The sequence below is a fragment of the Papaver somniferum genome, chromosome 9 (genome assembly GCF_003573695.1).
Source record: "Papaver somniferum cultivar HN1 chromosome 9, ASM357369v1, whole genome shotgun sequence".
Classification (NCBI taxonomy): domain Eukaryota; kingdom Viridiplantae; phylum Streptophyta; class Magnoliopsida; order Ranunculales; family Papaveraceae; genus Papaver; species Papaver somniferum.
In genome coordinates this window covers 7,906,432-7,926,072 of record NC_039366.1, presented here as the reverse complement: position 1 = coordinate 7,926,072, position 19,641 = coordinate 7,906,432, and the positions used below count along the sequence as shown (strand labels likewise).

General features: G+C 36.8%; 2 protein-coding genes and 2 non-coding genes across 6 annotated transcripts; 2 read left to right on the top strand and 2 right to left on the bottom strand.

The window, feature by feature from the left end:
• Positions 1-7,335: 7,335 nt before the first annotated feature.
• Positions 7,336-7,409, bottom strand: TRNAV-AAC. Its single transcript has one exon. It is a non-coding gene; the product is annotated as a tRNA-Val (tRNA).
• A 150-nt stretch (positions 7,410-7,559) lies between these two features.
• Positions 7,560-12,386, bottom strand: LOC113309993 (serine/threonine-protein kinase ATG1c-like). Of its 2 annotated transcripts, none has more exons than XM_026558528.1 (14): positions 11,826-12,385; positions 11,451-11,568; positions 11,296-11,354; positions 11,067-11,131; positions 10,799-10,892; positions 10,633-10,713; positions 10,426-10,534; positions 10,265-10,337; positions 9,994-10,155; positions 9,781-9,908; positions 9,313-9,668; positions 8,623-8,890; positions 8,334-8,404; positions 7,560-8,203 (listed from the first exon to the last, which is right to left on the bottom strand). In XM_026558528.1, exons 1-14 carry the CDS (start codon positions 12,096-12,098, stop codon positions 7,973-7,975), a joined length of 2,088 nt encoding a protein of 695 aa, XP_026414313.1. In that variant the 5' UTR covers positions 12,099-12,385; the 3' UTR covers positions 7,560-7,972. The 2 variants fall into 2 exon arrangements, with proteins under 2 accessions (XP_026414313.1, XP_026414314.1); XM_026558529.1 differs by having other exon boundaries at positions 7,917-8,203; positions 9,313-9,536; positions 11,826-12,386.
• Positions 12,387-17,064: 4,678 nt separating this feature from the next.
• LOC113309390 (B3 domain-containing protein Os01g0234100-like) lies at positions 17,065-19,611 on the top strand. Of its 2 annotated transcripts, none has more exons than XM_026557812.1 (6): positions 17,065-17,254; positions 17,502-17,569; positions 17,643-17,772; positions 17,861-18,067; positions 18,304-18,394; positions 18,482-19,611. In XM_026557812.1, exons 1-6 carry the CDS (start codon positions 17,225-17,227, stop codon positions 19,219-19,221), a joined length of 1,266 nt encoding a protein of 421 aa, XP_026413597.1. In that variant the 5' UTR covers positions 17,065-17,224; the 3' UTR covers positions 19,222-19,611. The 2 variants fall into 2 exon arrangements, with proteins under 2 accessions (XP_026413597.1, XP_026413596.1); XM_026557811.1 differs by having other exon boundaries at positions 17,065-17,263; positions 18,491-19,611.
• TRNAV-CAC lies at positions 19,568-19,641 on the top strand. The gene has a single exon. It is a non-coding gene; the product is annotated as a tRNA-Val (tRNA).

The following is a 19,641-nucleotide window of genomic DNA, read 5'->3' as shown; positions in this document are numbered from 1 at the left end:
TCGCACGAAGTCAACTGAATGATTATGCGAATGAATATTCTGGAAAACATACGCGAACTTAAGAAGATTCAAAAACAGTAGAAGACAAATGAGTAGGATGAAGTGTATCTGATTTTCTTTGAAAAAGATGATTCGATAAAAGTATTTATGTACTAGAGTTGTACGAATTAAAAGATTGGAATGAGATATTTTAATTTCATATGGTAAATCCATAATGAGAAAACAAAAAGAGAAATCTTTATAATAAGACCTTTATAAAAGTCTACATAAAATGATATTTATTATCAGATTGGCAAGGAATCTGAATCTGGCGTGCACCCTAGTTCGCTCATATGCAAGAGGCAATATAGTAATACCTATCGCACGTCATAATTGGAAAGACCTAGAAGGCATGACTCAAGGGAAGGCTACACCGACCCCGGAACTTGAGTTGTGGATATTTGGGGTGAGAATTGAACGATAATTCCCATCCGGGAGAGATACCTTAAATTTTCAGTCTAAGATAGTAATCTTAGACTGAGAGCCTAAGGTGAGAAAGTCTCTCCCAAGGAGTGCAGAAACTCGATCAGGGCACCGAGGTATACGGTTGAGTCAAGAGTGTTCGGGGCGTCTAGAGCGTACCTTGCCACTCTTGACAAGTCCTGACTATGATGCACTCGGTCCGAAGATACCCCACTTAGGGTGCGGTCTTGCTTCCATAAACCTTATCTGTAGTGTATGTTAGACTGCGAAATCAACTGGTTGTTGAATAACTGGATGGGAAGAGCCATAATATTAACCCGATAGAGGTAAGCTTCCTTGAAGGGGCAACCAGGTGGAAGATAAGGACGGCACCCTCCATTAGGGAGCTGAATTGTGTCAAAAGTCGTAAATGTCATAAGACTTTTAACTGGTACGATTATTAAGACTTGTGATATTTATGCGACAAACCTGAAGAGGAAATAATACAAGCGAAAAAGATAAGACGATATCAATGGGTCGATGTACCAAAATACAAAGACCGCCTGCGATCTCGTCGCACAAGAATGAGGCAAGATAATACCTTTACATATGAAGGCAAAAATAAGACCTCATAAATAATACAAGAAAAAAAATATTCTTCATAAAGTTCCACATGTGCTTGCACCAAGAGAAGTTTATGATAGAGGATAACAATCATACTTGGTCTATCAAGATATGCCAAATAAAAAGAGGCAAGAATGGGAATGTAAAGGAAGTGTTATTTGCCCCATTTTGATAGTCCTATATACATATGAAGAGGTCATAAATATGAAGCGAAGAAAAGAAGATTTATATTAAAAAGATGAAAGTTGAATTTACAAGAGTTTACAACAAAAAATTACAACAAGAAGAAGCGATCAATTTTCATCTTCCTCACTTCGCTCAGTTTCAGAATTATTAGTTTCTTCTTCGAAATCTTCTTCAAAGTCTTTTTCTCCATCAGTAACTTGGATATCAGGAATGGGTACATTTTCAGGAATCACTGGAAAACTGTACTTTGACAAAGGAATACCATTCTCCAGACAAACTCTTTTAACAACATCCTCACGAGAGCGATTAGCATCGTTACTGCTGTTTTGGATTAAGTTGAACCAATTTTCCTTCAATTGCTGATACTTGGAGTTACGAGCGGATGATTCTTCTTCTTTAGCAGCTAAGCCAGTTTCTAACTCTGCAATTCTCTTTTGATACTCCTTCGCTTTCTCTGCGAAGTATCAACAAATGAGTTAAAATACCGAACAAGTATTCTTAAAAGTATGAGTGAAGATTAAAGAACAACAAATGACCTTCATAATTGGAAATAACGTCTGCAATCAGTGTGGAATGCTCAGTTTGAAGACTAACATTTACACCTAAATTATTCCTAGCATCGTTCAGAACTCTAGCATCCCAGTTAAACTCAGCTTCACTCTTTATAAGGAGTTGAGATCGAATTAAGTTTTTTTCCTCGATAAGCATGTTCCTCTCACGAAAATATGAATCACGTCTATTTTAATTTCAATAATAGATTCTTGAAAATGTTCTAGTGCCTTCGCACCCCTAAGAGCGATTTCATCTTTTTCAATAATAAGTTTGTTCTTCTTCGCCTCCAGTACTTGAATTGGTTCCCTCATCTCATAAAAACGCCGTTTAAAACTATTGGCAGAGGATACTGCACTTTATGGCATGGTCTAAGGGTAGTATATTTTAATTTTAACTCTTCCAAGATAAGGTTTTCAAATCCTTGAGTAGGATAACTATTTAAAGAGGAATTGAGGTGTTCTAAAAGAATTTCAGCATCGTGAAGATTAGCCGCTTCATCTGAAAGATCATACAGGTCTGCGAAGATAACTAAGTAAGAAGTGCGAATGATCGCATAAAAGAAAAGGAGTGAGAAAATATAAGTTACATACCAATGAGTTCCTTATTTATTTCTCGGGTTTTGAGAATCAATTTATAATTAGTTAAATTCTCATTTCTAAGTTTTATATTCTCGCTTGTAAGATTTTCATTCGCATCCGAAAGATTAGACTTCTCATGTCTCAGCTTGGCATTCTCATCTTGCAACTTGCGAAGCTTTCTTTCATTGTCTAAACAAATCGCATAAGATATGCGGGCATTCTGTGAAAATATAAAAGAAGCATTATAAATAAAAGAAGAAATATTAAGGAAAAGATAAAAGACAAATGTTGCAAAATATTACCAAGCCATTCATCACAAATTGAAAATCTGGGTTTATCGCAGAGGCAGCTCCACGAAGAGATCGATCTTCCCAATTAGAAGCGGTACAAATCTTTGAGACCATCTTGAAGGCACGATCCATTTCATTATCCTCAAGAATAGCAAAAGCATCTCCAGAAAAAAGATCGGATAACTTCTTCCGATACAAATCGATCGATACCTCTTCTTCAGAAATAAAAGTACCTTCATCTAAAGATTTCGAACTTGAGGAAGAATCATATCTCGCACGCTTCCTAGAGACATCATCTTTTAACGAAGTTATCTTGGATATAGATTTTGAGGTGGGTTTTTTAGGAACGCTCTTGCCCTTGCCTAAAGTTTTGTCATTCAAATGATTCACTTACGTGAATAATCAAGATAAGAAACAGAGGCAACAATATTGTTAAAAATAGAAAGAGTGTTTCTTACTTCCTTATTTTGCGAAGTTGATACCTTGCGCGAAGTATTGTCCTTTTTGGCACCCTGCGAAGGAAAAGAAATAAGAGATAAGAAGAAAGGTTATGAGAAGTTACAAATTGGATCAAGAGGATCACATACCGCTACTTTCTTTTCCTCATCTTCGAGTAATTTAAACTCCCAAGGTTGGTAAAGAGGGAAATCTTCGGGCAGAGGATTGTCAGAACCATCCTCAGCTTTACCAGATACAAAAGAACCTTCTAAGATTACAGGGCAATTAAGCCAACTAGAATCATTGGATCTGCGAGCAGCTCGGTTAGAATTTGAATTCCAGTCAACATCTCGCATAATTTTCTTATCTTCAGTGATACCATCTACTCTTCTTATGCGAATAGCCCATTTAGTTACGTTACTTTTCATAAAAGCGACGTAATAGTTATTAAATAAATTATCAAGGGTATACTCAGCGGGATCTATAATTCTATCACGATGATCCTCTTTTTGCACTTCATCAGGGTAAGAATTTCCAAGACCAGATGTGCGACGAGCATACTCTAATGGTATCCTAATAGCATCACCACTCAACGGAAATATTCCTCGTGCGAATCTATCATCAGCAAGAATTTTATAGAAGAGAGGAATCTCGGGGTTATATAGAGGAATTGGTAGAAATTAAAGTTGACCTAACGCAACGATAATTTTTCGATTATTCCATTGATCAGATTTGATTAGATCAAGGTTAAGTTTTCATGCGAAATTAGATGAAGGAGGAAGAGAAATTTCATAACCCCTGTGATTGAATTCGGTTTTTAATCTGTTAAATTCAATTTCCATCTTTTTACCAGTGGGAGCCATTGAAGAATGGGAATGAAGAGTATAAACTTGCAGAGAAGGTGAAGAAGAATAAAAGAAATAAAAGGAGTAAGAAAAAAGGTAGAAGAGAGTATATAGGAAAGCGCGACCCGTTTTTCGAGATTTATTCTCATTAATGCGAAGAATTGAACGGATAGAAACATACGGTTAAAAGGACGTGTCGGAATATGAGCGGTTAAAAGGACACGTGTACATAAAGAAAGCTTGAAATCAGGAAAATTGTCGGTAAAATAAAACATAAAAGGATTAACATGTGCGATGACATAAGATGGAAGTTTCTCATATCGCTCACTCTGAAGAATAAGCGAAATGAGAAGAGGCAAAATGTAGGAGTAAAATATCGCACACGTTAGTAACCAAGCGAAGTAAAGAATACAATCTAAGCGAACAGCATCACACACAGCAAAGTTGAGATGACGCACCAGATGATGTCAACAAAGTCACGAGTAAAGTGTGAAGAATTGTGCGAAGAGGTACGCTATGCGAAGATGAGCGAATGTGCTGCATAGTGATCCCGAAAATAGTGGGTTTCTTAGTTGTCGTCCACTATGTAAAATCCTATATAAATGAGAGAAGTCATTACTTGTGGGAGGGTTCTAGTGTGTGAGTCTTGGCCGAGAAATAGAGAGAGAAAGTAAATCTAAGGCAAACAGGTCATTGTAATAGTTGAATCAATTTTTGTAATTTTATCCACATTTCATATAATAAGAAGATGATTACCTAAATTCTCATTTAGTGATAGTAGAATGTAATTGTCAGATTTGTGACAACTACAATTTCCTACCAAGTGTCAAGGATAAATGAAATATGACCACCAAACCCTCGGCAAACTAGGAGACTCCAATTTCATTGAGCAAGCAAAATAACGTGCATGCTTTTGTAACGTTATTTTCTTTTTCAGCTATAATATTCAAAGAAACGATCAGAGTGGAGTATTCTGTAAAAAGATAATGTAGCTGGACTTTAGTGTTGTGTTCATGTTCCTCGAGTTAGTAACGAAATCCCAGTTTTGTATATTCTTTGATTTATTTTTCCATGCCCATTCTCTTAAATCAGTATAAGTTGTTAGTAGTTTGGCAGTTTCTTTCAGCCCATGAAAAAGTAGCATATCGTCTGGGTTTTGGTTTGTTATTAGCTATGAATGTGCATTCTGCCACCAAACACCTCAACAACGACATTTCACCATCTCCTTGGGTATGACAGTAGTAAAGTTTGGTTGGGGGATTAATGCTGTTGCAGAAGTTTACTGAACTTGGGAGGGAGGAGGGCACATGGGACTTTTAGTCATTAGTTACTTTCTTCTAAGCTCAAAACAAACCGATTCGTCTTCTGTAAGAAATTAATGGCCATTAACCCCCACTACCAACCTAACTATTCGTTTGATGTCTTTATCTTCTTGAGTTAATCTATTGTATTTAGAGGACTATTATGTGAGGTTTCCCTGTGTTTAGATTCCATTGCTTTACCCAAAAAAATTCAACTTCCTACCACCAGATTACCCAACGACCATCAAAATCATTGTCAAACTTTGCAGGCCAAATCCCATCATTGCACATCGATTGAGTTTTATTGACGACACCGGTTTTTCATTCTCATGAATCTCGTCTATCAAGTAAGTAAATGGTTGAACGAACTCTCATGGGGTTTACAGATTATTCTTCTTGGATTATTCTACGTAGGTTCACCTACCGGGATGACTTCCTCCTCCTATACAATTAATTAGTCAATTTCTCCTTCCACTAATTATAATACTGCTGATAGTTCCTTTAGTGGAGTTGTACTGCTGGGGGGGCAATGGCCCATCCTTTTACCATTTCCTTGAAAAAGACTATTCTGCTTTCGAACTTGTTTCCTCTTTTGGTTTCAATTGAATTTTGAATTCTAGTCTAAACCCAACACTGACTCCTCTCAGTCATCATTCCCCATTCTTAATTATTGTTCTCTAGAAACAAAATTGCATTTAACATCTCATGCATACCAGACTCAACAACCTTCATTATCATCTTTTAGCTAGCTGTAACAGCAATTGTCTATAAAAGAAGAGCTACATGTCTCTCTTTTGTATCCAATATCATCACATTACACTATAACTCCATCACCTTGATCATCACATCAACTTTTCATCACCTTGCTTTCTGTTCAAAATTTTCGATCAAGGATTCAAGCAGCTTCTTGTGTATTCATATACATCAACCACATATATCCTCGTCAATTTACCCTGCCAGTTTTCGGTTCCTGAAACAAAAATCATTTCTTCTTTAAAGTATATCAGTCAAGATTTTGTTGCAAGATCTGGAGCTATAAGCCTCTCTCCAAAAATCCAACGTGTAAGAATTATTATTTATGCAGTTATATTGGGTACCTTTATCTTGCAATTGCATGCATGTTGAGATCATGTTGATAGATAGCAGTCTTTTATGCAATTGTTGTTGGTCCGTGCTTAATAATTTTTCTAAACCATATATAAATTTATTTATTTCTTTTTGTCCTAGACTTGGGAATTTGTTGGAATATTTTCAACGCCGCTAACCAAAGGGGGGTCCTGGGGAATTTGGCCGATAAAAGCCTGTTCGAAAATTTCGAATCCAAAAGACACCATTGATGTCTGTTGATGAAGGAACCTGACGTTTCGTGAATAGAAACCTGTTGGCGAATAAAAACCTATTCCCAACAGGTGCAAAACCCTTTATAAATAGCTTCTCCCAGTTTCGTTTAACATATAAGAAAAATCAATCTGTTTTCTCTGTTTCAAAAAGCATCATCAGAAATCAGAAATCTCTTTGTGTGTTCTTGATTGAATCAAGGGGTACAAACCTTGAATTCAGTTTTCGTTGCAGGGCTTTCATTGTATCCTGAAGGCAATATTTCGCATACCTGTTGTAATCGCCAATTGTTATTGGGAGGGTAGAAATATTTGTCTAAAAGAAATTTATACAAGCCTTGAAAGTTTTGGAGTGCAACACTTTCTTCTCTGATTCATTCATCCTTTGTGAAACCCAATTTTTTCCAACAGAATTAGCACCAGATCAGCTGGGGTTAAGAACACCAAGCTCAGATTGGAGTAATTTTGTCAGAACTCAGAAGCGGCCTTGATAATTATTGGTATGAGCGGACTCGGAAAAAACCGGAGCTATCGAGCTGGTAAATAGGTGGTTAACCTGTTCCACAAAATCTGAAGGAAGAATAAATCGCATCTAAGATGATGTTATTCTTCATATAATCAGAATCCGAGGAGGCCGAATCAAAGAGCTTAAAGTAGAGATTCTTAATGGACCTGTTCCACAAAATCTAAATGAAGAAGAAATCGCATCTAAGATGAATCTGGAGTAAAAAAGAGAGATCTTATGGCTTCGCCCAGGTTTGAACTGGAGACCTTCAGTGTGTTAGACTGACGTGATAACCAACTACACCACGAAACCTTTGTTGTTGCTGTTCACGATGTTCTAGCTATTTGATCTTTCTTGGAGTTATTATCTGACTGCCACAACAAGGACTTGCATAATGCACATTCAGACATCATTTCATACTTCCTTTAACATTTCACAATGAACATAAAAAAAAAAATAATAATAAACTAGTATGTACATTATTTATTTCATAAATTAGAATTTTCCAAGTTATGTTCATGCTTTGGGTGGTTGTGGCCTCCAGATCCACAAAAATTTAGCAAACTAAGACACTCCAGGGATTTCATCCATCCTGCACAATTGGATTCATAGGATATACAGACTTGGGGGATAAAAAAAATGAAAATATTAGCATCCATCGGTTAGTCCATCAAGCTAAAGTCTACAACTCAACATGGTGACCAGCACCACCACCACCATCGTCATCATATGAGAGATTAAGGGCGACTTAATAAGAATGCTGTACAATAATTGATCTGCAGACTACAATAAATGATCCGAAAAAATTCAACCCAATCAAAAAGCCCAAGCAACGCATTGCAGCAGCAGCAGTAAAGAGCAGAGAATCAAGTATATCATTGTTGGTCCTCACTCTTGCAGACGGACATTCTCTGAGATCTCGACTGGTTTTGCCTGTTCTTTAGGATTTCAATGTACGACTGGAGCCGAAACCTATCTGAATTTGTGAGTGAGAAGGGAGGATTCAGGATTAGTGAAGGTGCCTCCGCCAGTAGAAACACCAAGAGATGTACTGCTTTAGAATACCGACCAACCGCGCTGTCCATCTCCCCCATCAGCTCATCCACCTGGCACCCGTAACAAAACAAGAAAAACACAACAGGTTCTTACCAGTAATTAGTTCTTGATCTATTTCATCTTTCTTTGTATATTGTAGCTTGTTCAAAATGCATATATGTTTACGAGAATAATACTCACAGCGCCATGTCTGCCTGATGCAAGAGCAGATTGGAATATTATTTCCATGGCGTCTGGCATCTCCACATTTCCTGAAACCATATTGTACAATTAAAAAAATTCTCTAATGGAATTCAGAATATCTAAAATTTGTTTCTTTCAAGCACCAGGTTTAGATAGAATTTCTTCTACAGATTTAATAATATAATCACATTAAGAATACATAGCCTTCAGAAAGTAATTGGGATCTCAAATCTGGAAGTTTCAGGAAGCGTAATTAACGGATTAAACAGTGAAAAGTCTCACATACCATCAACTGGGACAATACCCGTAGCAAGCTCCTCAGCATGTCCTACTTCAAGAAGAAACTCCTTCTCGATCTGGGAACAAACTGCTTCAGGCCCTTGAGTGCCAACAAAGTTTGGAGATTTTCCTCCCCTGAATCGAGTTGTTTCTTGGGTAGGACTTCCATCAATAGCTGACGCAGCCAGAGTATGGCAAATATGCATTGCTTGCTTCCAAATTGCCAGATTAACCAGCTGGAGTGAGAAGGCCTCTAACTGGCTACCTGAGTCAATCTTTTCAAATAACAAACAAAAAACATGAGTTTCCACAACTTCACACGCAGAACTTCATTTAGCTAATCAAATTATAAGTTGCACTATCTGTCACTAAAAGTACCATCCGGAATTCTATATGTTTTCTGGTCTCATTCTCAGCTGTCACAAACACAGCAGTGTATTGGACAGAGCAATCTTCAGATCAGCAGAGATACACCACTATAAGCAAGATATACACTGCGGTGTGAAATTTTAGAGTTCCAAGCCTCAGGATGACATAGTACATACATGACCACTGCAATTCCTCTGGAAACCAGACATATTAAGTGTGACAAGACTAGAGAACATGTTATAGTTCAGTACTTTAGTGTTCTAGTTATTCTGATTCTCAATTACACAAACAGAAATTTCTGGAGGAATGAATAAAGATAGTGGTTTACCTTCTGATTAACTAATTCCGTTATCGCAGATGCAGATTGCTGTAACGACCTAATCCTTGTCATACAACGAGCATATGACTGATCCAAAGCATCTCCCACATCCATGGATCCTTGAGATGACCCGGAAGGTAAAGAGTTGTGGCTTTCCATGCTCCCAGCTTCATAGGTGTTCTTTGTTCCTGTGCCGCTGATTGGCACTGGCACGCTGTTTTTACATAGAGAAACTGTAGAAGAACTATCAGATTTGCAAGGCAAATGATGAACCCGGCTTGCATTTGATGATAAAGATGAGTCCTCCATAGAGTGCACAGGGACAAGTACATACTCCAGGTCAATGTTTTCTAGGGAATCCATAACTGTGAATTCCAAGAAAACTAGATATTAGACAAATACCGAGTTTCTAGGTCTATTGAATAATTACAAGAAAAAGATAATAAGATGAAGTCCAAAATAGTAAAATCTGGCTACCTCTGGAAGAAGCTCCTGATGGTATTTGGTCCGCGGTTGTAGTGGGTTCTCTGATATTTCCATACGAAGCCATGTGATGCTCAATATTTGAAACAACTGTTTCATGACTGTGCCTAGCATCACCAAATCTGTAGGTATTACCGACAATGATGTTAGGTGTCCGTAACAAACTTCCCAAAATCAAGGAAATACATGAAGATAGATAAAGCAAACCTCATTGATCCGATCAATGAACGATTGGATGGACTGGCATCAGGACCACTAGTATCATCATCTAAAACGAAAGGCAGACAATCGTCTTGAGAACTTGCTTCTGGATGCCTTCCAAGTCTGCATTCAGCCACCGCATTAACAACTTTGGTCCTTGGCTCTGTCCTGCTTTTCATCAAAGAAGATCTCATAATTTGTAACTGAAATCTGGACAGATACCTTTAGCAAAATTATAGTCCCATTCACTAGAACAGGCAAGTGGAGTTCTTATTACCTTGAGGGTTCTTTACATTTGTGGGTAGAAAGAAACAGGTGGCCAAAGAACTCTTCGAATGTTAATCGCTCCACTGGATGCATGTAAATGCAAGAATCAGGGAGTAGATCAGGGATAATGAGAAAAAAGGGAAAGTACAGATATGACAACAAGAATCATACCTGGATCACGACGTAATAACTTTCGGCACAAATCTGTGAGGTCAGAGCTTAATTCCTTAGTATCGGGAGGGAACTGCAATTCTTTTGATTTCATGATGTTTTGCAGCAACTACACAGGAAACGAGAAGAAGGATCTATCACGAGTTGGCAAAAGCACGGCATAATGGTAACTAAATTAAGACACAAGTAATGAGACAACTGTCAGACCTGGATTTGGTTATTCCCAGTAAAAGGGGTTTTCCCTATCACAAGTTGATAAAGGATAACACCTACACTCCAGAGATCTGCCTGCATATACAGAATAAGATAAATCAGGTAAGAAACGGAGATAGAAAAAGATTGTCATGTCATTCATGTTAGGGTTATGTGTCACCTTTGCGTCGTACTTCTGGAACTGCATTATTTCTGGAGCCATGTAGAGAGGTGAACCACACAGTGTTTCAGCTAAACCTCTAGGCTGTAACGACCTGCAATGAAAAGAAAAACACGCAACCACCATGAGGATTACAAGTGAAAGTGCATACATTTGACGAAGTCCTTTCTGGTTCAAAGCTGTGACTCTGCATTTTCGATTTCACATTCGACCATTGACAAGAAATAAACAGACGAGTGGGACAAGTTCAAATGCAAAGAAATCTGACCTTGCAAAACCAAAGTCTGCAATTTTCAATACCGCTTGATCATCATTCGTGGTCAAGAGGAGATTCTGAGAAGGCAATTAACAGAGCACAGTGTTAAGGTTACATAAGCTAGAAGAGTAGCATCTCAAGTGGAGAAACTAGTAATGTACGACCACACCAAATTCTTGTATGCATTACGAAAGAGAAAGAGGAAACTAGAAATGGGTTCTAAAAATGTTGACAATAATACCTGAGGCTTAAGATCTCGGTGTATAACATTATTCTGACGGAGGATTTGTAGACCAGCAGCTGTTAAAGGAACAAATGTTACACCCCCAAAATAATCAAAAATCAAAATCGTTGTAATTTGAAAAAACACAGGGTTGTCTGGGTCTTAATACCCACCTAGCTGCTGCATGAAGTGTTTTGCTGTTGCTTCTGCAACTTTCCCTTTCCGCAGGATATGCATAGAGAGATCACCCCCCTTGCAGTACTCTAGTATAAGATGTATCCTTCCTTGGACCTAAATTGCATAAATCAAGCACATCAATTTTGTGAATTGAATCATCCTAGAACAACTCTATCCAACTGTTTCAAGGTAATCAACTCAATCCTTCTTCCTTACTAGAAAAATCAAGGTTAATTTAGTCCAACCACCACCACCAATTTGCAATATTTTGGATCATTAGTACTAGAATAATTACAGTGTCTGGTGATTTTCATTCATGCATCCACAGAAATAGTAAAAAATCGGAAATTGAATTGAATAAAAGTAGCAACCTCGATGATGTCGTGTAATCTGATGATGTTGGGATGATTAATGTTCTTGAGAATCACAATCTCAGAAACAAGACTCTCCTGTAGTTTCTTAGATAACCGATCCATAATGATTTCTTTGATGGCAACTTCCTGACCATGAACGCGATGTCTTCCATGCCATACGAAACTGAAGGAACCTGATCCAATCTGTTTACCAACAATATAATCCCCAACCACCCTACTATTACTATTACTGTTACTACTAGTTCCTCTATTTGATGATGATTGAGCCATTATGTTGTGTCTCGATATCAAAATCAAAACCCTAGAAGAAGATGGATGGATGACGGGATTACTGAGTCAGTGACAGTCTATCTAAAGAGAGAAAGAGTTGGATAAATGAGTCGATTCGATTCGATAAATAATGGACATGGGGGTGGTTTCGTTTAGTTATTTTAAACTTGGATCTAAATTCTCTGTCTGTCGGCCTGAGACGGCGAGGCCTGAACCAGAAGAAGTGTGTGGGAGGGAGGAAGACAGGGAACATGAGCAGTTAATGTGGATGTTTAGTACGAGTCATGACTCATCATTAATTCATTTATTTTTGCCGGGACTTGGTCCATCATTGACGTAACCTAAGGCGTGCACTAGATTAGACTAGACTACTAATAGATGTAATTTGTGGGGTACAACTCCCTCCATCCCAATTCTCTCTTACTAGGAAGTGTGGATAAGACGGCACCGGTGTGGTGGTTGGGTTATTCACTCTACTTCACAAGGTCCACTGCATTTTCACTGTTGGAATTTAGGAGTTATTTCTGTTTTAAGTGGTTAAACAATTTTGGGATATTTTTTTAAAGTACCCTGTTTTTTACAAAGAAACATATAAACCATCGTTAATCAACCATTATATTTTTTTACAAAGAATTGCGATGATGATTTGTTTATTTTTCTTAAAAAGAAACATATAAACCAACTAGATTTGGTTTTTCCCTATCAATCCTAAAGGGGCTAAACATCGTTATCATGTTATTCATAATTGCAAACACCAATACAAGGAATTGTTGCATTCCCGAGGGATATAGAGCATTTTTTTCTCCTAGTACTAATCTCCATAATTGAGATTGTTCTACTTGTAGTTAGAATATGACCGGACACAAAAGATCAATGGGTGTTAGGCCATATAATTAGTCCTTGTGTGACTATATCTATCTTGATATAATTTTCTTTGAAAAAGAATGTGTCCATAAATTTATTCTCAATAATTATCTCATCGGCTCTATAGGGAGCACAATTATTGGAGATTTTATGTGCATATTTTTCATGTAACCAATAAAATCCATGGTTGATCTTTAATTTGAATGAACTACAATTTTTTTGGACATTTTTTTTATGGATTTTGAAATCAGTATCTACTGTGCAATGTGGTTTTCTTAAAATCCATAAATTATTCTAAGTATATATGTCTCGAATTAATCGGATAATACTTTACGAAACTTGAAGTTTTCGTATATGAGATGAAAAAGACTTTTCGCCATAATCAGGGGGAGATTATACACTATCAGAAGTTTGTGTAATTAACTTAAATGTTATATCAATTTCTCTCTCATCACAATCAAATCGATGTAGGCTTCATTATATGATTGGCGTGAAATTTCTCGTTTTGCTTTTATTTAAGTTTTTGCCTCTTAAGAGGAAATCCAGTCACATTTAACAGATAAGTAGTGTTCTATAAGAGGCTACACGTAGTGCTCCAATTGAGTGTACCGAATCCACATTCTCAATTATAATATCTTCTCACTTGAATATGAGGAGATTATAATATCCGCGGACTCTGGTACCAGTAATTGATTAAATTTACACTTGAGAATTGTATTGGCTTATAGCAAGCTAAATTATTGTCGAATAGTCATTTAAAGTAGCTACTGAAATAAATGATGGTGATTGTGAACCCCTCTGCAGAGGAATATCGACATATGTGATTGGTTGGCATACAATCCAAATTAAGTTGGATTAATTTCTCAATTAACGCAATTTTTTGGATCCAAAACTTAATACTTTAAAAATGCCAAGCCTATAAATTACAGGCTAGTGTAGTCATAATGCGTTATACGAGAAATTTTTTATTGTAAAAACGATTTAAGGGTTTCATTTTTTTTCTACCCTAGGATTGATTCAACAATATTTTTTTCTCCCTAAATAATGCATTTGGCGTGGTAGTCCTTGAACTCGTATTGCATTCGGAAAATATATTCAAATTTGTAATCCTTATAGGATTTAATTTATATCCAGGCGGCCATCTGCCTCGTTTACGTCAGGTTTAACAATCCTTTATGTGTTTTTAGAAATTTGGTACGAATCCGAAAATCCGGATTAATTAGTTGATGATATCAACTTTATTGGTCTCTTGAGGAGTCCTTAAAATCACAAAAATCCACGCTTTAGAAACATATGTTTTTTTTTCTTTTATTTCTTAAATCTGCAGTTTAAATATTATGCTTGCTTGAAACTTGTCTATGATGTAGACTATAATTATGATTTTGATGCTTGTTTTCTATGATACTCATATTGTTGAGTTAGCATTCATGAATCGTCAAAAGTTGTACTCTTTTTCCTTCGTTTCAGTTTTTCTCCCATGTGGTTTTTCCTGACAAGGTTTTAATGAGGTAACATCTTAAATATGTTTACCCCTAATTTCTAAGAACAAAAAGAAGAACAAATCTGAGAAGAAAATTGTTTCTGGTGAAATTTTCATCCTAAATATGTATACCCCTAATTTCTTTTTCTATATAACTTACCCACTCTTAAATTTTAACATTAATTTTACCTGAAGATGTTGAAGATGAAAAAGGAGAAAGTGATAGCGATCAAACACTGGTAAAGATGAAAAAGAAGGCAAAGAAGGATGTTGAGATAAGATTGGAAGTCTCTGGTATGCATCCTCACTAGTTGATGTGTTGATTCTGCATAAAAAAAAACTGCATAACATAAATCTGTAAAACTTGTTCTGCAGATGCATGACAGGGTATGCAACATCAAATTAATGTGTGTAACTTGTTATGCAGATGCATGACAGGTTATGCTTACAAAAAAAAATACTGCATAACACCCATTTTTAAGTGTTGTTTTTTAATTTTCATCTATTTAAATTTTAACATCATTTTTACATGCTAATGATGATAACCTAGAAGAGAAAAAAAGGGAAACTGCTGGTGACCAGCAACCAAAGGAGACAAGAACCAAGGAAAAGCACGACGCTGTGAAGAAGAAAAGAAAAGTCGCGGGTATGCATTTACGTTCCTTCGTGTGTCTGTGATTCATCTGCATAACAAAATTCTGTAGAAAAATGTGCATAACGTGTTATGCAGATGCATAACAGGTTCTTCTTACCAAAGTTACTGCATAACCTAAGCTTACCATAGTTACTGCAAAACTTAATATGAATAGCTTATTTATTTGTGTGTTGAAAAGATCCTGAAACAACCCTGTCAAGGAAGTCGCAAAGATTAAAAGATCAGGTGTCACCTCAAGTATCACCTAGTTCACCTAGGCCTGAAAAAGCTACTAAGGGAAAAAAGAAAGCAAAGAATTAATGTTGCGCCAAAGGAAGTATTGGTTGATGATACAGATAATGAGGATGCCGAAGATGGTAAGATTTGCTTCTGGTATCTTCTGTGTGATATATTTTTTAATTGGTGTCATTGATTTGTTTCAATATTGATTTGGTCAGTTTCAGTGAGGCAAGTTGTTGATCATCAGAAGAAAAGAAAAAGACATGAACCCAAACAATCGAAAGACCTGAAAAGGATGAAGAACAAGCAAATAGAAATATCCGAGAGTGAAGAGGAAGAGGAAGAGGAAGAAGAATCTAATAAGCAATGTGTTGTTTATAAACTAGGTGTGTTGAATTCCTTCATGTTCCTGTTATGCATCAGTTAATAAACTTCTCTTATCATTTACCTGCTTGTTTGTATGTAAAACAATCATGCTTGTTAAAAAACCAAATGCATAACATATTGTGCCTTCTTAAAAAATATGCATAATATGGTGTGCATAACATATTGTGCCTTCTTGAAAATCTAACATGATGCGTTAATAAACGAGTCCACTTCTGGCAAACGGCTGTCTTCAAAGACTCCAAAGTTGTGTTGACATCAACAGGGTGTGCTAAGAATTCACGGAAGTAGTGAATTACAGCTAGTGCACTACCAACAGGCATTTTCACCCTGCAAAACACAAAGAGAAAAAATCAAACATATATATCCTGCATATTGCTTCACAAAAATTCTTACTCAAAATTAAAGGATCAAATCAACAACAGCAAACAATCTACATTAACCATAATCAGATGAGAAATCGACAGGATATCAAAATCAGTAACAGATAACAGATCAAAAATAAGAATGAAAAAACAAATCAAATAAAAAATCCAACAGAACAGAAGCAAAACCTAGTAAATTGGTACGTCAACATCGGAACATGAAATCGAAACAAAAAAATTGAATAGAAAAGATCTACATTGATGTTAACAAATTCAAAACCTAAAAAATAAACAAAAATTCAAAAACAAGCTTAAAAGATCTAAAAAACGATTCGAAAAACTAAATTAAGCTTTGAAAACCTAAAATAATAGATCCTAATCTTACAGAAACTAAAACATAGAATCAAATCAAGATTAAAAAAAAATCAGAATCAAGATTGGAATGAAAACGAACGAACCTGAAGCTTTGCAGAGTAAATTGAATCTCGGTAATCAAGTGAGGCTAAAGCTTGGTGAGTAAATTAAATCTCGGTAATCAAGGACAATTCTCGATAACCAATCTCTCGATCTGAACAAGTGAGGCTAAAGCTTGAATTATCTTTTCTGAGTAAATCGAATATCTCAATCAGCTCCTTCTCAGCTATCGATAGTTCATTCTCTCAGCTCTCGCTCTCGCTCGTATTCTATCTCCTTCTCAATCTCTCAGAAACTGAATCTCTGGATCTAAATATCTGCGCCTAAATCTCTGAAACTGAAACTGAGGCTAAACTGGGAAATAAAAAATAAAATAAACGAATAATTTGTTGGCCGGTTTTGGGTGCGCCCGTGAAATTTTGTGGGCGTGGATTTTACGGTAGGGAAATGTATAAAAATGGGTAGTTTTCACTTTTACTTTTGGTATAAAAAAACAAAAGAAATTAGTGGCGTGTTTGGTCCAATCATCGTGTTATTAATACGTGTTCCCAGATGCGAAAACAATCAAAAACAGAACTTCAAGTCTTCTTCTCTTTATTCGAGTCGCTTCCTTTCTCTGCAACCAAAGAGTGTTGAAATGCAACATTGCAGCTTTTCTTATCTTTAGCACAGTTTGAAGAACATATGCCTACTCACTGTGTTCAAAGGAAGGAGAAAAATCCAAAATCTGAAACAAAAATTGGAAATGAAATTAAAGAGAGAAATCCCTCCAAGGGTCACCAAGGTTTTGAGCTCTCCCTCTTCTCATTTGTTTGCTTCGTTAGATTTTTATACCCAAATCTTCTCACTGTTCTCTGATTAATGTTAATCCTATGATCAATCAACTAATTTTTAGTTAAAATTTAATCACATAAAATTTGTATTTTTGAGTACCCAAATTCTAACTCCCAATGCTGTAGCATTTGATTGTCTCTTGGATTTGTTTATTTTTAGTAAATTGAATCACCATAATTCGTTTTCAGGATTTGAAAAGGCAAACTCCTTTTACTATCGAATCGGCAGTCACCAATTCTTTCAAGAAGAAATCAAGGTCAGTTCATGTTTGCTACATTTAATCATTTTGTTTTATGTTTTCTTAACGAAGAAATGTTGTCTTTGTTAAGGGGAATAGTTAAGCCTCCTAAATCAGCAGTACTTGATAAAGCTGAAGAAATTCAATCCGGTTTGAATCCAAATTACCCTAGCTTCATCAAACAGTTGCTCCGTTCACATGTCAGTGGGTCTTTTTGGCTGGTAATTACAAATTTCCATCTAACCATGTAATATAATTTTCGAACTCAGAACCAAATTGTCTTAGTGACACCAGCTTTCCTATTAACAGAAACTTCCAAAGGCATTCTGCACTCCGAATCTACCAAGAAAGAACATTCTTCTTACTTTGTTGGATGAACAAGGGGATGAATACACGGTCAAATGCGTTGCTCCAAGGTTCGCACTGAGTGCTGGATGGTCAAGGTTTGCCACTGCACACAAGTTAGTTGAGGGAGATGCCTTGGTTTTCCATTTAGTCGAGGCTTATAAATTCAAGGTGATTATCATTATTTGGTCTCTTATTTTAATTTGCCTTCCAATTGCTTCCTTGATAACACATGTCACAGATTTTTCCTAATCCTTTATCGCTGCAGACATTATTAATACAATGCGCGTCTTGATTTCTGTTGAATGAATCTGTTCCATCCTATGTTTGGCACGGTCACTGTTAGCATTCTGAGATTTTAAGCAATTGGCTCAACACTTTTTAAGTTTCTTTCTTCCAATTTATAGGTTTACGTAGTCAGAGCATGCGGCTTGGCAGATGCTGACCTTCCTTGTGATCTTCCAAGCAGTGATATTCCTCCACAAGGGAGTCTCCGAGGTAGTTTTTACATCTCCCCTCATTCTCCCCCCGTATCCTCATTGTTGTGATTCTAAGTGCCTTCACTCTTTCTTTTCATGGATTTTGGTGCCGCAGGTGCTACTGGAAGGAAAATAACTAAGAAAAGCACAGGGAACCTAACATATCATTCTGGACAACATATGGTTATCCCGTCAACTTGTGGTGAAGTGAATGCAACTTATGGAACTCCTGCAGAAAAGCACATGGAGTCTCATCCTTCGATCCCTTTCCTTAAAACTAAGCTTGAACAGCATGATGAACATACTAGTGCTGTGGAGACAGAATTCTTCATGAGCTTGGATAGTTTCAAGATAGTAGTTGACGGAATGCTTATAGATACCGAGATATCTGAAGATGTTCGAACTAAATACCACGAGCTCTGCTGCAGTCAGAAATCTTATCTTCATAAACATCTTGTCGAGGGACTAAACCGTAGAATCATTGCCGAAATCATCTCCGAAATAGTAAATATTGTGGATGCCATCAGATCTAGCAGTAAGCTCAGTACTCCCAAGGATAAATTTAAAGCATGGGAGAAGAGCCTAAAATCTTGTAAACACATGGGAATGAATGTCGATTTCTTGCTGGCTCGTGTGACCATACTTCTGCAACAATCTTCAGCATTCGATTACAACGCTGCAGTGATAGAAGAAAACCGTCTGGAAGAGGAGATAGCAGCTCGCCGTGTAAAAATTCTTGAATTAAGAAATGACTGGGTGAGACTGGAAAGACAACTAAGAAATCTGAAAAGCAACAGAGAGAAGCACGAATCAGCATTCCAAAGTATCGTAAACTCTCCTTGGTGATTTTACTTGGCTGCCATGGGGTACTGTTCTGTTCTTAAGCTCTTGACTCATGATAAAGGTACGGAGCGCAAATTCCATCTGTTTTGTGCAACTGTTGGTGCCAAGTCTTAACCGGGAGCACCTTCCGGTTGGCCTTCCTATGTTCGGGACCTCCTCAGGTAGTTGAAGAGCCTCAATGACTGTTCCAAGTGTCTGTAATTATTAAATACAAATGAAAGCGCCTTAAAATTAGTCTTCTACAAGTGTTGTTCGTTTAGGAATGCTAAAACTGCAGCGCTTGTGTGCTGTCTATTTGGATGAAAAGCCACGCTGTAATAAAATTTTTGGTGTAACCTTAACAACAAATGTCTGGGTGGTGTAGTTGGTTATCACGTTTGCCTCACACGCAAAAGGTCCCCAGTTCGAACCTGGGCTTAGACA